This window comes from Amblyraja radiata, chromosome 19 (assembly GCF_010909765.2).
Source record: "Amblyraja radiata isolate CabotCenter1 chromosome 19, sAmbRad1.1.pri, whole genome shotgun sequence".
Lineage (NCBI taxonomy): Eukaryota > Metazoa > Chordata > Chondrichthyes > Rajiformes > Rajidae > Amblyraja > Amblyraja radiata.
This window is the reverse complement of record NC_045974.1, coordinates 11,349,701-11,377,087: the sequence shown is the minus strand read 5'-3', so window position 1 is coordinate 11,377,087 and position 27,387 is coordinate 11,349,701. Positions and strand designations below refer to the sequence as shown.

Below are 27,387 nucleotides of genomic sequence, written 5' to 3'. Positions count from 1 at the left end.
TACTCTTCCTCGTCCTCCGTCCTGACAAGCCCTGACGGTCCGTGTTACCGCTTGACGGCGGGAGCAGTTCCCAGTGGAGGTCTCTATAAGGGAGTCGTCCCCCTTTACATCGGGGACCTGGGGTGGAGAGTGTTGCACATGTCTGTGGCCTGTAACAGGTACTTGAGCCGGTTCACGTACTCGTCCGCCGCCTGTCACTTCTGCGGCGAGGAAGAGACCGTGTTCCATATGTACGTGTAGCGTGAGAGGTTGCAGCCCCTGTTCGACTATCTGAAGGGGCTGCTCCTCAAGTATTGGCTACATTTTAGCCCCATGCTCCTGATATTTGGGCACCAGGTACAGAGGAGGGAGGGTCGGGAGGGAGGGTCTCCTTGTCGGTCTGCTCCTGGGCCTGGTCAAGATGGCCATTCGCGGGTCCAGGTAGCGGGTAGTCGACGGCCGCACTGGGGTCGACGGCCGCACCGGGGTTGGCTGCCTGCCCCTTTTCCGGGCCAATGTCCGTGCCCGCGTGTTCCCTCTCCAGGGACACGGGGACTTTGGAGAACTTCCGTGGACACTGGTCGCTGCGGGAGGTCGAGTGTATTGATAAAGTTGGCGATATATTAATCTGATGACCGTTTATTTGTAAACTGTCAATATAGGCAGCCTTTGATCGTGTTCATATGTTTATTTTTATTTTCTGAATAAAAGCATTTGTATAATTAAAAAAGGCCAAAATTCCACTCAGAAACTGGTCTCGTTTTGCTGAAGATAAATACAAACTGCTGGAGTAACTCGGCGGGTCAGGCAGCATCTCTGGAGAAAAAGGATGTGTGAGGTTCCGGGTCGGGACCCTTTTTCAGACTGAAAGTACAGCATCAGCCAGCTCCTTTCTACACTTCTCATTTTGCTGAGCCGTCAATTTTCACAGCTTAAACATTGACCTGTAGCACTTAACTTTTTCCACAGCAGCCTTCAAACATAAACACGTGGGCCATCTGTCCAAAAGCAAACGCTCGATTACCCAAAAGTGCCAGCTTATCTACTGGGTCTGTGACCAGACCATCCGTGACTATGCCAAGGCACAAAATTTGAGTAAAACTATACGTGGCATTTCATTATTTCCCTGAGACACACCGTTGCATAGTTTGATGGGTTCAGGCTGAATGACAAAGAAAGTGCGTCTCCCGTTTTCAGCGGCAGGTCGGGTTCACCAACAGCAAAGCCAGCCTCTTCCTTTGTACAAAGCACCTCTTCACTTTCCCACCACCGACACTCGAGCCGCCGAGGTAGTGCCAGGAGGGGCCGATAACATCCTGGGACATTCAGTTGCAGTGCAGGGATTCTAAACCTGCAACCCTGTAGTCCATCTCTCACCAAAGCTTCTTGGTACCATGAAGTTAGCTTGTTGCTGGGATACTGGATGCTGTTACCGGGCATTGGAAGAACAACCTTAAGTTAAATACAAAAACACCAGTTTAAATTTAATCTAAAAAAAAACATTGAAAAGCAACCTCTTAATTTATACTTTAACATGAGAAGCATGTTACAGAATACTATGGTAGATAAAATGCTGGAGAAACTCAGTGGGTGAGGCAGCATCTATGCAGCGAAGGAATAGGCGACATTTCGGGTCGAGACCCTTCTTCAGACTGATGTGGGGGGGGGCGGGAAATAGAAAGGAAGAGGCGGAGACAGTAGGCTGTGGGAGAGCTGGGAAGGGGAGGGGAAGGAGGGAGAATGCAAGGACTACCTGAAATTGGAGGTCAATGTTCATACCGCTGTACTATGTTGTGCTGCTGCAAGTAAGAATTTGACATATGACAATAAAACACTCTTGACTCGAGTTAAAATCTGTATTAATACAATTAATGGTTTTCGGTAAAAAACATGAAACTGCCAATGCTGGTTGACCAAGGAAAGATGAGTGTGGGAGTAACTTAGCGGGTCAAGCAGCATCCTTGGAGAACAAGGATAGGTAACGTTTCGGGTTGGGATCCTTCGTCAAGATTTTCTGTCTAAGTTAAAATTGACCCTAACTATTCTACAGCCAACACACTTCTGAAGTCCAGTGACTATTTTATACACAAACTCAACATCTTTACGCAGCATGAAGGTTATGATCAATGAATAGGTACTGTCTGTTAATCCAAAACTTCCTTTGCGTCTGTTGTCCCCCAAACATCATGTTAATGATCAGGTCATGTGCTGTTTTAATGATCACAACTATTGGAGAACGCACCATCATTTCTTTGAGTGATGCTGTGAAACCTTTTAACCTTCCTGAGGGTGCAGAGATAATTTGAATATCATAATTAAATTGAAGAGCTTTAAATTAGATGCGCATATGCTGAAATTAGCTCAAGCTCACAGCTTTCCAATTTAGGAGCAAGATAAGGCGTGACTGAGCCAAGGTTTATACCAATGAAAGACAAAATGCTGGACTACTTCAGCGGGTCAGGCAGCATCCCCGGACAACATGGAAAGGTGATGTTTCAAGCCGGGATCCTTCTTCAGAATTAATACTAAAATAATTTTAGACATTTAGATGAACACTAACTTGGCTGCACTGTTACATTGATGAAAATCCTGGAATAAAACTCATACTTTTTCATTTTCCTAAAATCAATTAACCATCTTCTTCCTTCAATAATGATTAATATTGTACATTACTTAAACATAATCCAGAAAATATGCACACATTTCTCCAGAAAGCCCTTCAATGATGAATGGAAAAAACTTATGATAAAGCTGTGCGCTGCTGCCCTGCCAGCAGTTGTCTGTCTTTTCACCGTTTTATTTTTATTTTTAGTTAGTTAAAGTGTTTTGTTTGGAGGTCTTGACTTTTTTGTGTGGGGGGTGGGGGGGGAGGGGAAGGGGAAGGGGGAAACTACCTTTCAGGGTCCCTACCTGGTCGGTGAGGCAGCTTTTCTCCGGGCTGCAGCTTCGCCCCGTCCTCGCGGCCTACCAGCGGGCCTGGAGCGGCGTTTCCTGTCGCGGACCGCCCAGAACCTCGGCTTCGGCGGCAGCACAGCGCTGGAGCGCTATCGCGGAGCGGGCGATGCCTTGCCCGGGTCGCTGCGCTGGAGCTCCGGTGAGCTGGACCGGCGAAAAAACATCGCGGAGCTGCGGGTCTGAGGAGCGACCAGCTGCGGGCGGCGGCGTTGAACTTTACACCGGGAGCCTGGGATCTCGCGATGAGATCGCCAGTAGTGGAGCTCCAAACGGCACGGCCTTGTCGGCTTCGGAAGCCGCGGCCTCCAGTACGGAAGCGGCCGTTCCAGGGTTCCCAAGCCGCTGAGACGACTCTCCCGACGCCGGAGCAACATCACCTGGTGAGAACGGCCTGGAACATCGGGCCTCTGTAGAGGCAACTGTGGAGGCCTCAATAGGCCCGACTATGAGTGGACATGGGGATGGGACTGGAATCTGTGCCTTCCCTCATAATGGGAACCATTGTGGGGGGATGTTCTTTATGTTTAAATGTCTTTATTACTGTTATGTCTGTATTCTTTCTTTATGTGCTGCATGGCAAGAAGCATTTCACTACACCTAGGTGTATGTGACAATAAAATAACCATTGAACCATTGAGATATAATCCTTGTGTTTAAGAAGGAACTGCAGATGCTGGAAAATCGAAGGTACACAAAAAAGCTGGAGAAACTCAGCGGGTGCAGCAGCATCTATGGAGCGAAGGAAATAGGCAACGTTTCGGGCCTAAACACTTCTTCAGACTGATATAATCCTTACCTGGTTAATGGAGTAATTTCCTGATTCCACATCTTTGGCTGTCACAACATGCACCTATTGGTTGGAAACAATTCAAATGTTAATTTTTCTGAAAGACGTTCTTCGAAAATGTATGATAACAATAGACACTTTTTCTTACAGCAATTCAACCTACACACATCTACATGCACACACACATATGTACTATGTGTGTGTGTGTGTGTGTGTAATTATACACACATGATTCTTATTAGTTGTGGGCTAGGATTTATAACCAACACACTTGACCAAAGATCCACAATCCTGAGGTGGGGAACTCATTCTTTGAGGAAGTAAATAGCAGCATAGACAAAGGAGAGTCAGTGGATGTTGTTTACTTGTATTTTTAGAAGGCAGCTTGCCAAATACAAATTAGATCTGCAATGTCTTGGTTTATTTCCAATGGTGGAATGCTGCTGCTCTCGTCTTCAAGTAGTAATCCTACAATAATTGGATCAGCATTGTATTGAGTTGTTGGTGTTAATCACTGTGTTCCCCAGATCAAGAACAACTCAAATCTGCAAACAACAGGCAAATTTTAAAAATAATTCTGCAGAATAAAAATCATGAAACGTGGACTAAAATGCTATTTTAAATACATTCCAGGTCCTCGGGACATTCCTAAGTGTTTTTGATCTGATTAAGCATTTTGAAGGGTAATGATTTTAACATGGGATAAGCAACACCTACTTTGACCATATCAAGGGCCCACTAATTGCAAGCTGAGCCAGCAATCCATTGGTTTCAGCTCATTTATCAAAGGATAAAGGCAAGTGAAATTCTCCTTGACTATACATGTTATAGTCTAGTCTTATAGGGGTGGCACAGTGGTGCAGCGGTAGAGCTGCAGCCTTACAGCGCCAGAGACCCGGGTTTGATCCTGACTACGGGTGCTGTCTGTACGGAGTTTGTACATTCTTCCTGTGACCGCGAGGGTTTTCTCTAGATGCTCCAGTTTCCTTGCACATTTCAAAGACATATAGGTTTGCAGGTTAATTGCTTGTATTAAAACAACTGGTAAATGTCTATAATGTGTAGGATAGTGCTAGTGCATGAGGTGATCATTGGTCAGCATGCACTCAGTGTGTTGAAGGGCCGGTTTCCACGCTGTATCTCTAAAGTCTAAAGTAAAAGTCTAAAGTCGTGGGATTATTATCTTCATCTGAGGGACTAGACAATGCCTCTAATGATTTATCAGCATCTGCATTAAACTGAAGGAATAACTCAGAATAAGGAACTGCAAATGCTGGTTTACAAAATAAGATGCAAGTGCTGGAGTAACCCCCCACCTCCAACCACAATCTTTCTGAAGAAGGGTCCAGACCCAAAACGTCACCTATCCATGCTCACCGGAGATCATGCCCGACCCGCTGATATACTCCAGCACTTTGTGTCTTTTTTCATCTGCCTCTGGCAGATTTACATGAATGCAATCAAATTGTCATCAGAGCCAAATCTACTGTAGATTAAATTAGTTATTAGATAGCACTCATTGACAGTAGTAAACCATTGCCAATTAAATCCGCTCACAACATAAGGGCGTCACAGAAGCAGAAGGCCGCCAATTTACACCTTTCAATAAGACCATTCTTCTCAGTTCAGCAGCATATAAACACAATGTTATAACACACTGCAGATGTCCATGGATATGAAGCCAAAATATGCATAATCATGTTTACTAGATATGGATGTTGGAATCAACTAACTATTGTAAAAAGCAACATTTTGAACCAAGAATGACCCATTACTTCAGCAAAAAGCAGACAGGAGGAACTCAGCGGGTCAGGCAGCATCTGTGGAGGGAAATGGACCTACAACATTTCAGGTCAGGACCCTTCTTCCGACCTCAAACATTGTCTATTAATTTCCCTTAATTTACAGATCGAGCACAGAAACAGGCCCTTCTGTCACCCGAGCCCGCACCGACCAGTGATCACCCGGTACCATAGCACTATCCTACAAACTAGGGACAATTTACAATTTTACCGAAGCCAATAAATCTGTAAAAGTGCATGTCTTTGGAGCGTGGGAGGAAACTTGAGCACCCAGAGAAAACCCATGCGATTGGAGAGCTTACAAACGCTGCACAGACAGCACCTGTAGTTGGGGTCGAACTCGGATCTCTGGCGCTGTAACTTTAGCGCTGCGCCACTGCGCCGCACTGACCCTCCACAAATGGTGCCTGACCTGCTGAGTTATTCCAGCAGTCTGTTTTTTTGCTCAAGATTCCAGCATCTCCTGTGGCCTGCTAGTTCATTTAATTCCTGAGGAAATCATCAAATTTTCACCGCTGGTTTGCTTGATTTTGTCTGGACAAAGAAATTTGAAATTAAAAAGCAAAAATTATTGTTTTTTACAATGAAAAGACCGTTTATTCTTGCGAGAGTTATGGAGAATCAGACAAACCAGTGGTGGGAGTATACGCACAGCATACAACAAGCAAGTTCTATGTAGTGATAATCAATAACTATGTGATTCGTAAAAAGCTACATTTTCATCAAGCATCCTTGTACTCCTTCAGAAAGGAGTCAATGTTTATCCATTCTTAAAGGATTGAGAGAATTGATAGAACATCCAGGTTCAGGAAAAGCTTCTTCCTTACAGCCATCAGGCTATTAAACATACAGCCGCCAAATAAGCTCAGAACTACATAGACTTGGGGGCATTGGTTTTGTCTTTTTGCACTATTGTTTGCAAGTATGTGAGTGTGTATATATTATTATGTTTACATATTCTGTTGTGCTGCAGCAAGTCAGAATTTCATTGTTCTACCTGGAACATATGGCAATAAAACACACCTGACTCTTGAATCTAGATGTCTCCTGCAGAGCAGTGCGGCAGAAAAGAATGTACTAGGATTTTTCAAATCATCAAATTAACTTACCTGATTGTTTCGAGATAAAAGGTCTTGCTCAGGTTTATCACAGGTGACCAAGTCTCCCTCCACAACATGCATATCATAGGTTTTCAAGCGGAAGGTTGCGGCTTCGTTCCAGATCTTACTGCAATACGAGTGCACGTACAGAATGCGCATGTAGTGTGGTAAACTGAGCCAAGCCCGTGTGCAGCCTTCCTGGCTGTTGCCATAGCGATTTAATGCGCGGAGCACCAGTCGCTCCCTGGTTTTGTACTCTGGCATCAGGGCAAGAGTTGCTTTGGCATCCTCTGAAGGAAAGAAAACACTGATGATGTCAAGGACTCTGCAGGGCCTCAAGTGCGGCACAGTGGCGCAGCGGTAGAGTTGCTGCCGTAAAGCGCTTGCAACGCTGGAGACCGGGTTAGATTCTGACTACGGGTGCTGTCTGTATGGAGTTTGTACGTTCTCCCCATGACCTGTATGGGTTTTCTCCCGAGATTTCCTCCCACACTCCAAAGACGTGCAGGTATGCAGGTAAATTGGCTTGGTAAATTTGAAAATCGTCCCTAATGTGTGCAGGATAGTGTTAATTTGCAGGGACCGCTGGTCGGCGCAGACTCCTGGTGGGCAGAAGGGCCTGTTTCCGCACTGTATCTTTAAAACTAAAATTAAAGTGAGGGAGTATATTCTCGTTGTGGTTAAACATTTGTGAAGGAAACAGGTACAATCGCTGGAGATCTTCAAGTATTAATCCTGCTCTTGCTGTAGAGAATATACTGTATCTTGTTTTACCTGAGCATTCAGGAACAAAAATAAAGTGTTTTTCACAATCCCAGGACATACCAAGCACTTCACAGACAATGAAGTACAGTATCACTCTTAATGTATGACAATAGACAGAAGACAATAGGTGCTGGAGTAGTCCATTCGGCCCTTCCCTAAACATAAGCCTTTCCCTAAACAGCAGTATCTAACACAGATAATCCACTTAATATAGACACATGATAGCAGATGCTAGTTTACACCGAAGATTGACACAAAATGCTGGCGTAACTCAGCGTCTCTGGAGAAGAAGGAATAGGTGACGTATCGGGTCGGGACCTTCATACCTTCACCTGCATGAAGTATTTTGAGACCTTAAGATGGAATTCACATCAATGCATTTACAGCGGGGCGAAAAACCACTTCAATCAATGGAGAACATGGACAGGCAATGTTCTCCAGAGATGCTGTCTGACCGGCTGAGATATTCCAACACTTTGTATCTTTTTTTGGTAAACCAGCACCTGCAGTTCCTTGTGTCTACACTTATTTGCTTAACACGAAGAAAATAAATTCTAAAATTTAAAAATATATTTTTTTGATTGTGGCTATTGGCACTTACCTGTATTAATAAAATGTCTTTTGGCCTTATTAACAGGATCATTTCCTTCTTCTGGAGTAAAGAATAAATGCAGAGCTTTCACCTAAGTGCAGATATAAAGGAGTTCAGTGACTAACGGTCTTCACATCAGCAACAATGGCGTTTCAAATGTGACTCACATCATAACATCCTTCCCAAAAGTGCAATATGACATTAGCCGAAGAGAAAGATATCAAGATGGGTAACTAGGCACTTTTAAACATTTTAATGCTAACTGCCTTCCCAATATCCTAGTGGATCAACACCTCAGTGCATTAAAAGGCTCTGTAGAAATGGAAGTTTTCTTTAACCTCCAAGCCTGCTACCATCTTGGGCAGCAAGGTGGTGCTGCAGGTAGAGTTGCTGTCTCATGACTCCAGAGGCCTGGGTTGGCATCTCATTGTGTTCAGTTAGCCTGCTCTACCCTGTGACTGTGTGGATTTCCCCTGGGTGCTCCAGTTTATTCCCACAACCCAAAGACGTGTTTGACATTTGGTTTAACTGGCTTACATTAAATTATCCCTGTAGTTAAGAGAAACAGGTTTCAGGGAAATATTTGATAGAGAGGAGATTGCTCCGAGAGCCAGCATAGGCCCGATAGGCCGAACCGCCTTAGAGAGGCATAGTCACACAGCATGGAAACAGACCCTTTGGCCCAATCTGCCCACACCAACTAACATGTCCCATCTACACTAGTCCCACCTGCCAGTGTTTGGCCTATATCCCTCTAAATGTATCCTATCCATGTACCTGTCTAAATGTTTTTTAAACATTGAGATAAAACCTGCCTCAACTACCTCCTCCAGTCGGCTCGTTTCATACACCCATCACTCTTTGTGTAAAAAAGTTACCCCTCAGGTTCCTATTAAATCTTTCCCTCCTCGCCTTAAACCTATGTCCTCTGGTTCTCGATTCCCCTACTCTGTTTACCCAATGTATTCCTCTCATGATTTGTACATTTCTATATGATCACCCCTCCTCCTCCTGCACTCCAAGGAATAGAGTCCTAGCTCGCTCTACACTGTGTGTTTACCTTCTGTGTAGTAAGGAGATCTAAATAGTTATAATTTACTGTGCAAGAAGAAAACCAGCTACAAGTTGCCTTCATTAAATTCATTTCCTTCAACATCAGCCAGTGATTAAGTGGTGGAAACATCATGTATTAATAATATCAAATGGTTGCATCTCAAGTAAAGAAATTCTAGATTTGAAAATATTTTGCTTTACCATTCCTCTCAAATCTCCTTTATTAGATTTCAATCTCTATGTAAAATCACAAGGATATTCAAAGGCAAGGTAGTAAATGTAGGATCCATTGATCAGGCAAAAAAAAGTGTGCTACAATCATTTGGCTCAAATGCTCAAAACCTATTTATAATCTACACAATCTTCCTCTTGTCCCATTTATCTGCATTTCGCAATATAACTCTCCACTGCTTTCATTTCAAAGTGACAATTCAGCTTCTCTTTAAATGAACCCTGTATAATTTTATCTAATAAGTTCAGAGCTGTAAAAATATTTATGCTCTGAATATTCTGTATCAATTCTGCAGAGTCTGAAGAAGGGTCTCGACCCGACACGTCATCTATTCCTTCTCTCCAGAGGTGCTGCCAGACCCGCTGAGTTACTCCAGCATTTTGTGCCGATCTTCGGTGTAAACCAGCATCTGCAGTTCCTTCCTACACTACAGAGGTAAGGTGCAGATTATATCCAATTTCAAGGACATTAACAGGACACACAATAACAATCACGAATCGCCCAGATATCGGGTTAAAATTTAACCCGAGGATCCAGGCCAATTTTTGTTGCTAAGAAATGGTATAGTAACAGCACAAAGTCCTCAAGCTCACAGCTCTGTGTGATCACTATGCACCAGAAGGAATTAAAAATGCTCGCTTTGAAAAAGTCTTACCAAATTCTGCTTGAGAAGAGCCAAACCAATTTGATCAGCTTGAACATTCAGTCCCAGGCCAAACCGCTGAGGCCCATAGTAGTTTACAAAACCTTTCTCCTGCAATGGAAATAATTCATTGTCGGTACTAATCTGATTAGAATGAATGAGAGATATCAAAATTCTATACATAACAATTTATTATTCAATTAAATAGACGTTGCTTTTTAATCATGAGAGTCTCACTCAAGAACCAACTAGAATTTCCCACTTGAACAGGGAAAATAATTTAACTTTTCTTTAGCTAATGATATAACAAATCCAGACAGTCTGTGCCTGCTACAAAGGATGGTAAACAATAGCATAATCTGCAGATGCTGGTTTACACAAAAGGACACAAAGTGCTCGAGTAACTCAGCAGATTAGGCCACATCTCGGGAGAACATGGATGGGTGACATTTAGGGTTGGGAACCTTCTTCAAACTTCAGTAGCATACTCATATCACACTACAGGAGGATCTAATAACTCAAGGCGGTACTTTCTAGTCCATCTTATGGAGGTAATAATAGGTTGGACATCTTCAAGAGTTGATAAAATGCCAGGCCTAAACAAAATATATCCTGGGTTCTGAACCAAGCAAGGGGATAACAGTGTAGGAAGGAACTGCAGATACTAGTTTACACCAAAGATAGACACAAAATGCTGGAGTAACTCAGTGGGTCAGGCAGCATCTCTCGAGAAAAGGAATAGGTGACTAAAGTCAATTGGTGCAAGAATTACAGGTGAGATGATGAAAGATAATATCAACAAGTGATGGGAATCGTTAATTCACTGCCTGGGTGGTGAGGTGAGCTCACTTGATTTGAAAGTACCCAGAGGATCACTTGAAGAGTCATTATCTGCAAAGCTATGAAACAATTGCCGAGGAGTAAATTAACTTAAAATAAGAAAGGATGGAATGGGCCAAATGCTTACATTTTAATGATTCTGATCTTTTGAACATTGCATTTGCATAAAGTATGCATTGCATCAATTGGCATTTCAGACCTATCATTGTCTGTCAACCAAGCTGACCCAAGGACAAAGGTGGAGGATGAAATCCTTACCAGACATTAACTTACAGTCTGAAGAAGGGTCCCGACCGTAAAACGTCACCCATCCTTTTTCTCCAGAGATGCTGCCTCACCCACAAGCACTTTGGTACAAACCAGCATCTGCAGTTCTTTGTTTCTATAACTTACATACCATGCAGGGCTGAGTCAATAATATTATCTTCCCCTTCTATTCCCTTACAGTTCAGGATGTTTATCCTCAATGCAACAAAGGCCACAGTCTTCAATGGGACTTTACCTTGACATTCTCAATGGCACCAAACACCCTTTCAGCAAGACTTGCTTCAGGATCATCTTTCAGATGCTTGCTGACATTTCTTACGATGATACTAAAATGGTTTCCTTTTAGTTGTCCTACTCGCAAGTGCTGAGTTGTAGTTCGCAGATTATAGATCTTCAAATCCTTGTTTTGGATGGACGACTGCTTTGCTTTTAACCTTGGCAGGGAACAAAGTGAGTGTGAATAACGACAGTGAATCAGGCTACCTGTACATACATTATACTTTTTTAAAAACCATACCGAACACTTTAGTATTTTGCATGTTTGTATTTATATATATAGCATGGAAACAAGCCCTATGGCCATCAAGTCCACGCAGTTCTAGATTAGACGACTTTCTCATCCGCTCCATACACACTAGGGTCAATTTTACAGAGGTCAATTAACCTACAAACCCGCACGTCTTTGGGAGGTGCATGAATGAATGAATGAATGAATGCTTTATTGTCACATGTAGGAGGAAACCGGAGCACCCGGAGGATCACAGGAGGATTGTGCAAACTCTGCACAGACAATACGTGAGGCAAGGATCGAACCTGGGTCTCTGGTACTGCTAGGCGGCAGCTCTTGAAATCCATTGAGTCAGGAGCTACGTGACAATGTCTCACTCCAGGGACCTGAACAAATAATCAGGTTGCGGTACTGAGGACAACTGCAATGATGGAGGGTCAATGGTTCCTCAAATAAGCCGTTAAACCAAGTCCAAGTCACATTTTCTGGTCATTTATCTCATGGGGTTTATAGGAACTTGCTTTGACCACAGTAAATCCTCTGGAACTTTATAACCTCAGGCCAGGTTTGGATTTGTGCATTTCAGTGCAGAAAAGGCAGCATGCAACAGGGAGAGCATTTCACTGTGCACACGTGACAATAAAGAACCATTGAAGTTACAAACAGCTTTTAAACCAACAAAATGAAGCTCAACGTGGAGCATGGTAAAGAGAGGAGGGCACATAATTGAACATTTTTATTGCGAGAACAGAGAGATCATATTGATAATGCGATGTTATTTTATTTACTGCTATTTATTAATTCTTTGAGATAATGCATGAACAGCTGAACAAACAACATGTGGGCTACTCAATTTACTTGTACGGTTTTTTTTTTTTAAACAATCAACCCATGCACAAAGGTGTAGGTGTGTGCCCTTCCATACAGCAGTCCCAACTTAATACTAGATAGCAGCAGCATCCTGTTCCAGTAACATCTTGATTGGGCACGAAATACTTGGTCACAGAGGGTTTTATAATACAGTTAGTAAATTACCTGTGGGTTGGTTTGTGGCAGAAGTCTGTAATTATTTGAATGTATAATGGCAGATACAACTTCGATTTCAACAGATACAACATCTGAATAACAAGTTGCCTTTGGCAATGCACGACGCACTGAAATGCGTAATGAATAACCTAACTAATTCCCAGTGACAGCCATAGAAGCAAAGATTCATACAGTGGAAACAGGCCCATCGGCCCAACATGCCCATACCGACCAACATGTCCTATCTACACTGGTCCCACCTGCCTGCATTTGGCCCATATCCCTAAACCTATCCTATCCATGTACCTGTCTAAATATTTATTAAATGTTGCAATAGTACCTGCCTCAACTACCTCCTTCACCCCTTAGGTTCCCATTAAGCGTCTCCCCCTTCACCTCAATCCTATGTTCTCTGATTCTCAATTCCCCTACTCTGGACAAGAGACTCTGAGCATCAACCTGATCTATTCCTCTCATGATTTTATACACCACTATAAGATCATCCCTCATCCTCCTGCGCTCCAAGAAATAAAGCCCTGGAGTCGCAGCCATAGAGTTGCTCCCTTATGGCACCAGAGACCCGTGTTTGATCCTGACTGCAGGCACTATCTGTACGGATTTTGTACGTTCTCCCCGTGACTGCATGGGTTTTCTCTGGGTGCTCTGGTTTCTGCCCACACTCCAAAGATGTACAGGTCTGTAGGTTAATTGGCTTCAGTAAAAATTGTTAATTTTCCGCAGTGTGTGGGATAGTGCAGAGGAATCGCTGGTCGGGGCGGACTCGGTGGGCCAAAGGGCCTGTTTCCGTGCTGTGTCTCTAAACCTATCAGTAAATCCAAGGGGAATAAATGCTAGCCTTTCCAGGGCTCCCAATATAATGATTGAAATGATTAATGAATCATCACAATGTTAAAGTTACAAACATTGGCAACAGTACACTTTGTGCAAGGTTCCCGCTTCACACGATAGGAGGACAAACCAAGCATGTCCAAGCTAAAGGCTGCGTGATCTCAACTGTCCAGGTTATCCGACTGATTAACAAGAGTACTAGTACTGTGTACAAGTGGTACTGTGTGACATCAGCTACTGACACCTTGGGAAGAGGCATCAGGCTTGTGTTAGGAGAACATAGAAACATAGAAAATAGGTGCAGGAGTAGGCCATTCGGCCCTTCGAGCCTGCACCGCCATTCAATATGATCATAGCTGATCATCCAACTCAGTATCCTGTACCTGCCTTCTCTCCATACCCCCTGATCCCCTTAGCCACAAGGGCCACATCTAACTCCCTCTTAAATATAGCCAATGAACTGGCCTCAACTACCTTTTGTGGCAGAGAATTCCAGAGATTCACCACTCTCTGTGTGAAAAATGTTTTTCTCATCTCGGTCCTAAAAGATTTCCCCCTTATCCTTAAACTGTGACCCCTTGTTCTGGACTTCCCCAACATCGGTAACAATCGTCCTGCATCTAGCCTGTCCAACCCCTTAAGAATGTTGTAAGTTTCTATAAGATCCCCCCTCAATCTTCTAAATTCTAGCGAGTACAAGCCAAGTCTATCCAGTCTTTCTTCATATGAAAGTCCTGACATTCCAGGAATCAGTCTGGTGAACCTTCTCTGTACTCCCTCTATGGCAAGAATGTCTTTCCTCAGATTAGGAGACCAAAACTGTACGCAATACTCCAGGTGTGGTCTCACCAAGACCCTGTACAGCTGCAGTAGAACCTCCCTGCTCCTATACTGAAATCCTTTTGCTATGAATGCTAACATACCATTCGCTTTCTTCACTGCCTGCTGCAGCATGTCACTGTCCCTCAGTGATACTTCTGATCTTTTGAAGGAAGACTCTGCACTGTTGGGACACCCTCAAAGCTCATGCTCACAGATCTCACCTCTACACTGCTCTATTGTAGTTGAGCCATTACACACTGGTGGGCAACTCAGGATGGGCAGTAATGGATACCCCGGGAAGTAATGTCGTACATTAAGGTTAAAAACTCCTGCAAGAGGGAGGAATGCGAGACAGTGAGAGGTTTGCACTGTGTTTACAAGTTGTGATGTCAAAGTGCCAGCAATGTGTGTGGGCTTGGAGTGGTGGGAAGGTGTGGAGTAACAGATCAATGTTAGCAATAGGTCTTCAGTTCATCACTGGGCCAGTATCAAGGGCATGGCATAGTGAGTAGAATACAAGGTTAGCTGTGCCGATGAGGTTTAGTTTAGAGATGCATGTGGAAACAGGCCCTTCGGCCCACTGAGTCTGCACCGACCAACAATCACCCAAACACTTGTTCTATGTTATCCCAGTTTCGTAACCTACACACTAGGGGCAATTTTACAGAAGCCAATTTATCTACGAACCTGCACAGGGAGAACATGCAAACTCCATTCAGACAGCACCCGTAGTTAGGATCGAACGCGGGTCTATGGTGCTGTAAGGCAGCAACTGTGCCGCCCTTTCATATGTTCAAACCCATCGGCCAAATCCTGAGCTTCCTCTGGCTCTGAATCCAGCTTCTTTCAGATCAAGCCCTTGTGTAAACTGCAACAGATATCTCCTTCCACAGCCATCTCAGCATTTTCCCAGTGGACTCCCTAGAGATTGCCTAAACCATGAGAGATTTAATAGGAACCAGAGGGGTAACTTTTTTTGCACGAAGGATGGCGGGTGTACGGAACAAGCTGCTGGAGGAGGTAGTTGAGGCAGGTACTATCACAACGTTTAAGAAACATTTGGACAGGTACATGGATAGGACAGGTTTTGAGGGATATGGGCCAAACGCAAGCAGGTGGGACTGGTGTAGATGGGACATGTTGGTCGGTGTGGACAAGTTGGGCCGAAGGGCCTGTTTCCACACTGTATTACTCTATGCTACTGTGGCTCACGGCAGACTGTAATGGTGCCTTTACACCCCTGAATAACGTAGCCAATTTTATATGTTGCTACTGAAGAGCTCATTCAGAGACCGTTTGGATTTTATTTCTTCTTTTGTTCATTAAAAAAAGTAAATGGTTAACAAATGCCGACTCAGAGCCCGACTCCCTAATTTGTGTTTCAGTCAAGGTTGTTTTAGCTCTATATGCAAATTGGTGTATCAATTTCCAGAGGCCAATGTACTTAACAGAAGTTACACAAAGGCCTGTTTTGTTATATTAACTATTGGCTTGGGGTCAAGGAAAGAGCGTTCACGTCGCGGCCCTGTTTCCACCAACCTTTCCACCACCACGCACAAGAAGCGACAAGACAGACACCATTATATGCAGATGCCAAGAAATGTGTTCAGCTCTGGGTGAACAACTTCTAATCGTGGGTACACAAAAAAGCTGGAGAAACTCAGCGGGTGCAGCAGCATCTATGGGGCGAAGGAAATAGGCAAAGTTTCGGCCCGAAACGTTGCCTATTTCCTTCGCTCCATAGATGCTGCTGCACCTGCTGAGTTTCTCCAGCTTTTTTGTGTACCTTTGATTTTCCAGCATCTGCAGTTCCTTCTTAAAAACTTCTAATTTGAAAATATTTGAAATAATTTAATTGCCACACAACCAAGGTCGGTGGTATTTGGGTTGCCAGCAGCGGTACAATAATAAAGAACACAACCACAATAAAAAATTTACACAAACATCCACCACAGCATTCATCACTGTGGTGGAAGGCACAGAGCTTGGCCAGTCCTCCTCCATTTTCCCCCGTGGTCGGGACCACCACCCTCCACAGCCGTTGCTGCGGGCGTCCAGATGGTAAGGGACAAAGTCAAAGTCAAGGTGAGTCCAGGATCATGTATGGACTCGATAAGAAGAACTATTGGCTTGATTGAATATTGCCACATTCCTCTCAGTTAAAAGCAGATGCAAAGTGTCTGGAGCCACAGGGAGATGCATCATTATTCATGACAAGCCCACAAATTGCCACAGGTATTCTTCCTGCTGGAGTCATAGATTGTTACAGCATGGAAACAGGCCCATCGGCCCAACTTGCCCTCCAGCCAATATGCCCCAGCTACACTAGTCCCATCTGCCAGCATTGGTCCATATCCCTCCAAACCTATCCTATCCATGCACCTGTCTAACTGCTTCTTAAATATTGGGATAGTCCCTGCTTCAACTACCTCCTGTGGCAGCTTGTTGCATTCATTCACCACCCTTTGTGTGAAAAAGTTACTCCCTCAGATTCCTATTAAATATTTTCTCCTTCACCTTAGACCTTTGTCCTCTGTCCTCGATTCTCCTACTCTGGGCAAGAAACTGTGCATCTACCCGATCTTTTCCTCTCAATATCTTATACACCTCTATAAGATCACCACTCATCCTCCTGTGTTCCAAGCAATAGAGACCCAGCCTACTCGACCTCTGCCTATAGCTCAGACCCTCTAGCCCTAGCAACATCCTCGTAAATCTTCTCTGTACCCTTTCCAGTTTGACAACATATTTCCTATAACATGGTGCCCAGAATTGAACGTAATACTCTAAATGTGGCCTCACCATGCCTCATATAACTGCAACATGACCTCCCAACTGCTGTACTCAATACTGTGGCTGATGAAGGCCAATGCGTCAAAATCCTTTTTGACCACATTGAGCCTTTTCTCCTGTGCTATGTTTCACCAGCAGCAGCTGTGTTAGAAACATAGAAACATAGAAAATAGGTGCTGGAGTAGGCCATTCGGCCCTTCGAGCCTGCACTGCCATTCAATATGATCATGGCTGATCATCCAACTCAGTATCCTGTACCTGCCTTCTCTCCATACCCTCTGATCCCTTTAGCCACAAGGGCCACATCTAACTCTCTCTTAAATATAGCAAATGAACTGGCCTCAACTACCTTCTGTGGCAGAGAATTCCAGAGATTCAACACTCTCTGTGTGAAAAATGTTTTTCTAATCTCGGTCCTAAAAGATTTCCCCCTTATCCTTAAACTGTGACCCCTTGTTCTGGACTTCCCCAACATCGGGAACAATCTTCCTGCATCTAGCCTGTCCAACGCCTTAAGAATTTTGTAAGTTTCTATAAGATTCCCCCCTCAATCTTCTAAATTGTAGCGAGTACAAGCCGAGTCTATCCAGTCTTTCTTCATATGAAAGTCCTGACATCCCTGGAATCAGTCTGGTGAACCTTCTCTGTACTCCCTCTATGACAAGAATGTCTTTCCTCAGATTAGGAGACCAAAACTGTATGCAATTCTCCAGGTGTGGTCTCACCAAGACCCTGTACAACTGCAGTAGAACCTCCCTGCTCCTATACTCAAATCCTTTTGCTATGAATGCTAACATACCATTCGCTTTCTTCACTGCCTGCTGCACCTGCATGCCTACTTTCAATGACTGGTGTGCCATGACGCCCAGGTCTCGTTGCACCTCCCCTTTTCCCAATCGGCCACCATTCAGATGTTCTGCATCTCACAGTTCCAGCGTGTGTTCTCCCCCCCTCTCTAGTTCTCTGTTCGATGCTCCTCCATTGAGATCAGCTATAATTTACAATACATTCAGTTCTTATCTCAGAAGGCACCAAAACAACTGTTTGGGTGAGATAACTCTGTCCAACAGCAGTTGTATCATTAATGAAGATAACTGACCATCTGCAGTTGTATCATCAATGAAGATAAGTGCGCCAGTACCTTCTGCAGCCATACATGCCCAGGCCATAACACAATGTGAGATTTGTAAGAGAAATAATCACATATGGTTAAAGTGCACACTGTCAGATTTCAATAAAGGCCATTTTTATACATTTTGGTTTCACCATGTAGAAATTACAGCTGTGTTTATACATAGTCCCCCCATTTCAGGGCACCATAATGTTTGGGAGACAGCAATGTCATGTAAATGAAAGTAGTCATGTTTAGTATTTTGTTACATATCCTTTGCATGCAATGACTGCTCTGTCAGGCCTGTATTGCAGCCATCTTTAACTTATGCTTGTTTTGGGGGCTAGTCCCCTTCAGTTTTCGCTTCAGCATATAAAAGGCATGCTTAATTGAGTTCAGAGCGGGTGATTGACTTGGCAACTCAAGAATTTACCATTTTTAGCTTTGAAAAACTCCTTTGTTGCTTTAGCAGTATGATAGGGATCATTGTCTTGCTGCAGAATGAACCGCCAGCCAATGAGTTTTGAGGCATTTGTTTGAACTTGAGCAGATAGGATGTGTCTATACACTTCAGAATTCATTATGCTACTACCATCAACAGTTGTATCATCAATGAAGATAAGTGAACCAGTACCTTCAGCAGCCATACATGCCCAGGCCATAACACCCCCACCACCGTGTTTCACAGATGATGTGGTATGCTTTGGATCTTGGGCCTCTCTCCTCCATTCTCTCCTCCGTACTTTGCTCTTGCAATCACTCTGATATAAGTTAATCTTCATCTCAACTGTCCACAAGATCTATTTCCAGAACTGTGGTTGCTCTTTTAAGTACTTCTTGGCAAACTGTAACCTGGCCATTCTATTTATGCGGCTAACCAGTGGTTTGCATCTTGCAGTGTAGCCTCTGTATATCTGTTCATGAAGTCTTCTGCAGACAGTGGTTATTGACAAATCCACACATGACTCCTGGAGAGTGTTTCTGATCTGTCGGACAGGTGTTTGGGGGGTTTCCTTTATTATAGAGAGAATTCATCTGTCATCAGCTGTGGTGGTCTTCCTTGGCCTGCCAGTCCCTTTGCGATTAGTAAGCTCACCAGTGCTCTCTTTCTTCTGAATGATGTTAGAAACAGTTGATGCAGTAAGCCTAAGGTTTGGCTGATGTTTCTAACATTTTTATTCGTGTTTCTCAGTCTCATAATGGCTTCTTTGACTTTCATTGGCATAACTTTGGTCCTCATGTTGATAAACAGCAATAAAAGTTTCCAAAGGTGATGGAAAGACTGGAGGAAATACTAGGTGCTGTGAGCTGCATGAAGGAGGCAATTAAACACACCTGAGCAATTACAAATGCCTGTGAAGCCATGTGTCCCAAACATTACGGTGCCCTGAAATGGGGGCTATGTATAAACACAGCTGTAATTTCTACAAGGTGAAAACAAACTGTTTAAAAATAACGTTTAATAAAATCTGACAATTGCACTTTAGTCACATGTGATTTTGACTATTACAAATCTTAAATTGTGGAGTACAGAAGCAAATAAATAAATGATGGGTCTTTGTCCCAAACATTATGAAGGGCACTATATCCAAGCAAGCACTTTGTCAATTGTCATGTTACTCTTCCACAATAGGTGACATTTTGGGTCTGAAGAAGGGTCCCGAACTGAAACGACACCTACCCTTGTTCTCCACAGATGCCGTCTGACCTATTGTTATTCCAGCCCTTTGTGGCCTTAGCAATGATGGATGTGCAGGTCTTGGCACTCATTAGAAGCATAATTGTCTGGCTCAACCATGTCCCATTGAACACGTCAAGGGGACGTCAGCCATTGTTTTCTCCTGAATTGTCCCTGCAGTCTGGTCCCCACCATCTGATGATTGAGAAGCTCCGACTGTCCCTCCATCTCCTTCTGCCAACCATGGGTGGGCAATAAACGGTGCCCATTCTAACTTGAGCAAACTTTTTTAAAAGCGCGTGATTTTGATCTTACTTGTCGATCGTCACGTTCTTCACGACCATGGTCTGGGAAGTGTCGGCCTTCTTGTCTTTGATGCCTGCGTAGCTGAAGTCGGACGGCAGCACGCCAAGTTGAGAGGCCAGGCTAGCGACTGCATCCAGGGTCTCCATGTTCACCTTGTGCAGGGTGAATGCTTCAAAATACGTTCAGAACGGATTGAAAGCCCAACCACATCAACAATAGTCAAGGGCCCTAGTTACCACCCACCCCCGTCCCGCAACCTTGGTTCTCTCTCCTTCATGTCCGTCCATCTCAAATAAACGGAGAGGATTATTTGTTAAATCACAACGTTTAAAGGAGATGTGCGGGGCAATTTTTATTTGCACACAGAAGCTGGTGAGTACCTGGAATGTGCTGCCAGGGGTGGTGGTGGAGGCAGATACGATAGTGGCGTTTAAGAAACTGTTGGATAGGTGCATGATTATACAGGGAATGGAGGTGTATGGATTAAGTGCAGGTAGATGAGAGTTGGTCTTGGTATGTTCAGCATGGACATTGTGGTCTAAGGGCCTTTCCCTGTGCTGTACCTGTTATGGTCTATGTTCACAACTGAGAACATTCATCATTCCTGACGTGCAGAGCGCTGGTCTTTCAGGATGAAACAGCCTCACCACAGTGTGTTGCTCATTAGACAGTTGTTTCCATTCTGGACACCCACGTCCATTAGCAACACGCCAACAGTGACTACACTGTCTGAATATCCCACTAGCTGCGAGAGGGTCGCAAAGCATTCGAGGTTGTGGAAAGTACAACGTCAGTGCAAGACTTCCTCCGACCTAGCAACATGGAATCCAGCCCTTCAGCACAAGAAGTCCATGCCGATTTTCAGCCACCCTTCCCCAGCCTTCTTCACCTCTTCCACCATAGCACAAAACATTGACCTCTAATCAAATACATTAACCTCTACAAAATATATTAGAAAATAAATAAATTAAGCTCAAGAAAATACTGCCTTTCCTTACCTCACCTTCTAAATGTCCAAACATGAAAGTTCCTCAATCTTCCCCACTCCCCCAATAACTGTGGCACATTGTTGAAGAGCATGTAGTGGTTTTGCTACCTGTATACGGTGTTGATGGTCCCTGGTATTCATGGGCAGCTCGTTTCCTGCTGCCGTTAATCTTGTCTCGAAACCTCACGGTAATCACCGCGTCGCGCCGGCTCCCGTCCCCTTGCCCGGAAAAGCTTTTGGTTTCCAGCAGCTTCCCAAAATACCTGCTGACAAAATGATGGACGGCCTTCCGGTGTTCCTTGTTTCCATCGGGCTGAAAGGAAAACTTGGAACTTGTGTCCCTCGAATCCAAGAAGCGGAACAGCCCATCGGTTTCTCCCTCGGACACCAGCTGACGGAGCTCGGAGTACTGAGGGTCAAGCCTGACTCGTATTTCAGCGCTGCTGGTGACGGTCTTCAGGAAGGGATATCTCTGCCGAACGGCCTTGTGGACGGATGCCCTCTGCCCTTTCTCTTGGAAAGTCACAAGTAAAAGTGTGGCCTCCTCCTTCCCCTCCATAGCCAGACTTCCCCCTTTCGCTGAGCTTGCAAACTGTTCCAGTGACTCGGCTATCGAGCATCCCAGAAGCATCTCTAAGCTACGTCCCTTCACTTCGACTGAAGGGGAATTGAGGGAAGACTCAGACAGCTCAGGATCAGTGTTGTGGCTGGCATCGCTGGGTATAACAGTGGCAACCGCTGATTCACCCACGCCAGCCCGTTCAGAGTCATTCGCTGGCGATCTTTCCCGTTTCTTTGGCCTTTTGCTTGGGGTCGGCCGGGGCTGGGGCTGGAGTTGGAGTTGGCTGCTGTCAATGGTGCAAGTATCCCGCTCACAATCAACGTCGTTCACCAGCCTTCCACACATGTCGATCTCCGTCACCACAAAATCGCTGGGCGAGTTCTTGATCGTCCCACGGAAACCAACGTGATCACTGACCCAACACCAGACGGTCTCCATGTCATACCTAGGAGGAAAGCAAAAGCACGACATCGGATCAACAGGCCATGGAGAAGCAGCCAGGTACAGGAGGCAATGGGTTTGCATGTGTACAGAAAGCAATAACTGCACAAGGTATTCATGGTAAATCACTACAATACAGCCAACCTTCAATTTAACGGATCTCTTCATAATGGATTTCGGTTATAGCGGACGGACCAACCGAGCCTGCATTTCAGCCGCCCACGGGCCACTACCATTGACTCCGCCGACTCTCGCCCCTTCCCCACCCACCAGCAGGTCGGGGCCGCCAACGCACCTGGATTCCAGGCCTAGTTCCGGACCGAGAGCCTGTGGCAGGGTCTCGACCCGAATCGTCACCTATCCATGTTCTCTAGAAATGCTGCCTGACCTGCAGAGTTACTCCAGCACATTGTGTCCCTTTTGAGATTGACCAGCAACTGCACTTGTTTCTATTCTACTATTTAGAACAAAGAAGAACGAAGGGAAAGGAGAAGACTTTTGCCTTCCATCACAGTGAGGAGGTGTTGGAGATTCACTGTGATGGATGTTTGTGTTAAGTGTGTTAAGTGTGGGTCTTGGTTTTTTTTGTAATGGTATTTTGTTCAAACCAAGCTGTTTGAATGACAATAAAAGGCATTCTATTCTATTCTATTTATACAATGAGAATCCCATACTTGGTGATAGCAGATTATCAGCATTAACGGACACCACCCCCCTCCCCGTGCTCCGTTATAGCGAGGTTTCACTGGAAAACCCATTTGGCTCCTTTTCATCTCTCATCTTTGTCACATACTTCACTCATCTGCCAATCCCAACACCCCTCTCCCCCACACTCCCTTACCTATATCCTATGACTTGCCAGGATTTGTTCCACCTTGACTTCTCTTTTCCAGCTTTCTCTGCCCTACTACAATCGCTGAAGAAGGATCTCGATCCAAAACATCGCCTATCCATGTTCTGTAAGTTTTCCTCCCTACAGAAGATTGTATATTTTGGAACTCAATGCAAGAGAAAGTGGCAGAATCAGATCTAATGACTATGTTGAGGCATTTAGAGAGGTACTCAAGGTGCACAGTAGAGAGCATACAGCAACTTGAACGTCCAGGAGCGGTAAAGACTGCAGAAAGTTGTGACCACTGCCCAGTCCATCACTGGCTCTGACCTCCCCACCATCGAAGGGATCTATCGCAATCACTGCCTCAAAAAGGCTGCCAACATCATCAGACCCATACCATCCTGGTCACACACTCATCTCTCTGTTGCCATCTGGAAGACGGTACAGGAGCCTGAAATCTGTAACATCCAGGTTCAGGAACAGGTTCTTCCCCACAGCCATCAAGCTATTAAACAGGACAACAAATAAGCTCTGAACAATAACAGTCTATTATTATTATTGCACTATATCAGTTTATTTATTGTGTATATATGGTCTACAGTCTATAGACACACTGAACTTTTATCTTCCGTTTTGTATTATGTTTACATATTCTGTTGTGCTGCAGCAAGTAAGAATTTCATTGTCCTATCTGCGACACATGACAATAAAACTCTCTTGACGTCTCTTGACTCTTAAGGAAGGATACAGACAAAACGGAGGTAAACAGGATTAGTGCGGATGGGCAAAACTGCGATGGTTTTGTGGTATTTTCTTGCCATGTGCACCAAAGCACATAGAAATTCTTTCTTTGCATACAGTTCAGTGACAACCTTGTTATACATTAGGCACAATCATACTAAGTATAAGAGTGTAAAGACAGTAGACCATACACAAGAGTTGAGTATGGTCAACTGAAGGGAATGCACATTAGTCAGAAAATTGTATTAGGTAAACTGTTGGGACTGAAGGCAGATAAATCCCCAGGGCCAGATGGTCTGCATCCCAGAATACTCAAGGAGGTGGCCCTGGAAATTGTGGATGCATCTGTGATCATTTTCCAATGTTCTTTCGACTGGATCATTTCCTGTGGACTGGAAGGTAGCCAATGTAACTCCCACTTTTTAAGAAAGGATGGAGAGAGAAAACAGGGAATTATAGACCAGTTTGCCTCACATCGGTGGTGGGGAAGATGCTGGAGTCAATTATTAAAGATGTTATAGCAGTGCATTTGGAAAGCAGTGATGGGGTTGGTCAAAGTCAGCATGGCTTTATGAAGGGGAAATCATGACTACTCTTTTGGAATTTTTTGAGGATGTAACAAGTAGAATGTTTAAGAGAGAGCCAGTGGATGTGGTGTATCTGGACTTTCAAAAAGCCTTTGACAAGGTCCCACACAAGAGATTAGTGTGCAAAATTAGAGCACATGGTATTGGGGGTAGGGTATTGACATGGATAGAGAACTGGTTGGCAGACAGGAAGCAAAGAGTAGGAATTAATGGGTCCTTTTCAGAATGGCTGGCAGTGACTAGTGGGGTGCTGCAAGGCTCGGTGCTGGGACCCCAGTTGTTTACAATATATATTAACGATTTAGACAAGGGACTTAAATGTAACATCTCTAAGTTTGCAGATGACACAAAGCTGGGTGCCAGTGTGAGCTGCGAGGAGGATGCTATGAGGCTACAGGGTGACTTGGATAGGTTGGGTGAGTGAGCAGAAACATGGCAGATGCAGTATAATGTGGATAAATATGACGTTATCCACTTTGGTGGCAAGAACAGGAAGGCAAATTATTATCTGAATGCTGTCAGATTAGGAGAAGGGGAGGTGCAACGAGACCTGGGTGTGCTTGTACATCAGTCACTGAAACTAAGCATGCAGGTACAGCAGGCAGTGAAGAAAGCCAATGGCATGTTGGCCTTCATTGCGAGAGGATTTGAGTTTAGGAGCAAGGAGGTCCTACTGCAGTTATACAGGGCCCTGGTGAGACCGCACCTGGAGTATTGTGTACAATTTTGGTGTCCTAATTTGAGGAAGGCCAATTCACTGGATGTTTTCAAGAAAGGGTTAGATTTAGCTCATAGGGCTAAGGGAATCAAGGGATATCGGGAAAAAGCCGGAATGGGGTACTGATTTTGGATGATCTGCCATGATCTTATTGAATATATTTTTCCCACAGAGAGTTGTGAGTGTGGAATTCCCTGCCTCAGTGGAGACCGGTTCTCTGAATACTTTCAAGAGAGAGCTAGATAGGGCTCTTTAAGATAGCTGAGGGGATATGGGGAGAAGGCAGGAACGAGGTACTGATTGGGGATGATCAGCCATGATCACATCGAATGGCCTACTCCTGCACCTATTGTCTATTGATTGGCTCAAAGTAGGCCATTGGCTCAAAGGGCCGAATGGCCTACTTCTGCACCTATTTTCTGTTTCTATCTTGTATCCTTCAAGACCAAAACTTTTTTTGTGTTAAATTCTTAGCTGGCCATAAAGACCTGTTGGCCTGGTGGCAGCACTGGTTCAGAGTTGCAGGGGTCAGTCTGGCCAGGTGATTATCAGCATGAACATGATGATGAAGTCCATCCCTGCTCCTGCCACCCAATCCTACCTCTGCTTTTAACAGCAACCTCTCTGCAGCTCAGGATTTCCCCCACAAATGTGTTGCATCACACAGGGGGGCAACATGGACTCGTGGAATGTGTGTTGCCATTTCCATTGGGGACGGGACTGTGCAGTAATTAGTTGTGTGAATAAAAAAGGCTGGTGAAATTGTGTAACAAGGTTAAAATCTTAGATTTACATAGCATCTTCAACACAGCAAAACAGGCTTCACTGAAGGAATGTCAAATTATGAAACCAAGCTACAAGGATATAATGCAGAGGAATGTTGCCAGGCCTCGAGGGCAGAGGTATCGGGAGAGGTTGAGCAGGCTGACTGGAGCGCAGGAGAATGAGGGGTAATCTTATAGAGGTGCACAAATCATGAGAGGAATAGATGGGGTAAATGCAGTCTTTTAACCAGAGTAAGGGAATCACAAATCAGATAACTTAGGTTTAAGCTGAAGGGGAAATATTTAATCGTTTTCATCAGTCTGAAGAAGGGTCCCAACACAAAACGTCACCCATTCCTTCCCTCCAGATATGCTGCCTGTGCCGCTGAATGTCTAAGATTTAATAGGACCTTGAGGGGTAACTTTTTTACGAGCTGCCGAGTGGGTGTATGGAACGAGCTGCCAGAGGAGGTAGTTGAGGCATGGACTGTCACAGCGTTTAAGAAATATTTAGACATAGCTAGGACAGGTTAAGAGGGATGTGGGTCAAATGCAGGCAGGTGGGACTAGTGCAGATGGGACATGTTGACCGGTGTGTGCAAGTTGGGCCGAAAGGTCCGTTTCCACGCTGCATGTCTCTACGACAAGGGGGGGGGGGGGGGTGAACTATTTTAGGAATAGACTTACATGAGGTGCCCCAGTCGGAGGAATGAGTAAATGTGCTACACGCCTCCCCCCTTGTTCCAACTATTGTGGGTCCAAGCCACACTCTGTGGAAGCCGGCTCCTCCATCATGGCAAACACAGGGGGAGAGTTCCGTTTCCTGCTCCTTATCCCCGTTACATTGGTTGAGATTGAGCGAATCGCCGGCTGGAGCGTCATCGGAAACTGCTACATTGCGAATGGCAACAAGAAGCAGCTGCAGATACAGGAGAGGCTGGGGCAAAGATCTGGGGACCCGGGCAATGGTCGCCTTGCTAGAGGATCTTTGATGGTCACGGTGCTGGATAAAGGTGGTGCTGGAGGCACTCCGTAGCTAAGGCTAAGCCTGGGAATCCGGGACACACACACACACACACACACACAATGCTGGAGGCACTCCGTAGCCAAGGCTAAGCCTGGGAACCCGGGACACACACACACACACACACACTATGCTGGAGGCACTCAGTAGCTCAGGCTAAGCCTGGGAACCCGGGACACACACACACACACACAATGCTGGAGGCACTCAGTAGCTCAGGCAGCAGTTGCAGACGTGGGAGAGTGGGCTGAGCCCGGGACCCGAGCAATGTACACAGTGCTGGAGGCACTCAGCGGCTCTGGCAGCGTCCTTGCAGCCTATTAATTTTCTCCAGAGATGCTGCCTGAACCGCTGAGTTACATCAGTTTCTTGCAAAGATCCTAGATCTTTGGTTTCTTGTGTCTATCCTTGGACAGGCGACGTTTGGGGTCGCGACCCTTGTTCAATCTGATGGAGGGAACGCAGGAAAATAGGGGAGGGACCGCGCCCGGTAGAAACAAGGAACAAGCAAAGTGGAGGCATCGACGATGTTATATACTGGAAAATAGACTGATTATGTAAGAGGACACAAGGAACTGTAGATGCTGGTTTAACAAAAAAAATCGCAAAATGCTGGAGT

At 44.8% G+C, this 27,387-nt stretch overlaps 1 protein-coding gene across 1 annotated transcript; it reads right to left on the bottom strand.

Moving 5' to 3' along the window:
• Nucleotides 1-430: 430 nt before the first annotated feature.
• Nucleotides 431-26,586, bottom strand: pus7l (pseudouridine synthase 7 like). Its single transcript, XM_033037669.1, has 9 exons — nt 26,432-26,586; nt 21,205-22,103; nt 20,118-20,277; nt 11,251-11,449; nt 9,921-10,019; nt 7,990-8,071; nt 6,633-6,913; nt 3,731-3,784; nt 431-1,431 (listed from the first exon to the last, which is right to left on the bottom strand). Coding segments are annotated over exons 1-9 (2,127 nt in total). The 5' UTR covers nt 26,434-26,586; the 3' UTR covers nt 431-1,080.
• Nucleotides 26,587-27,387: the final 801 nt, after the last annotated feature.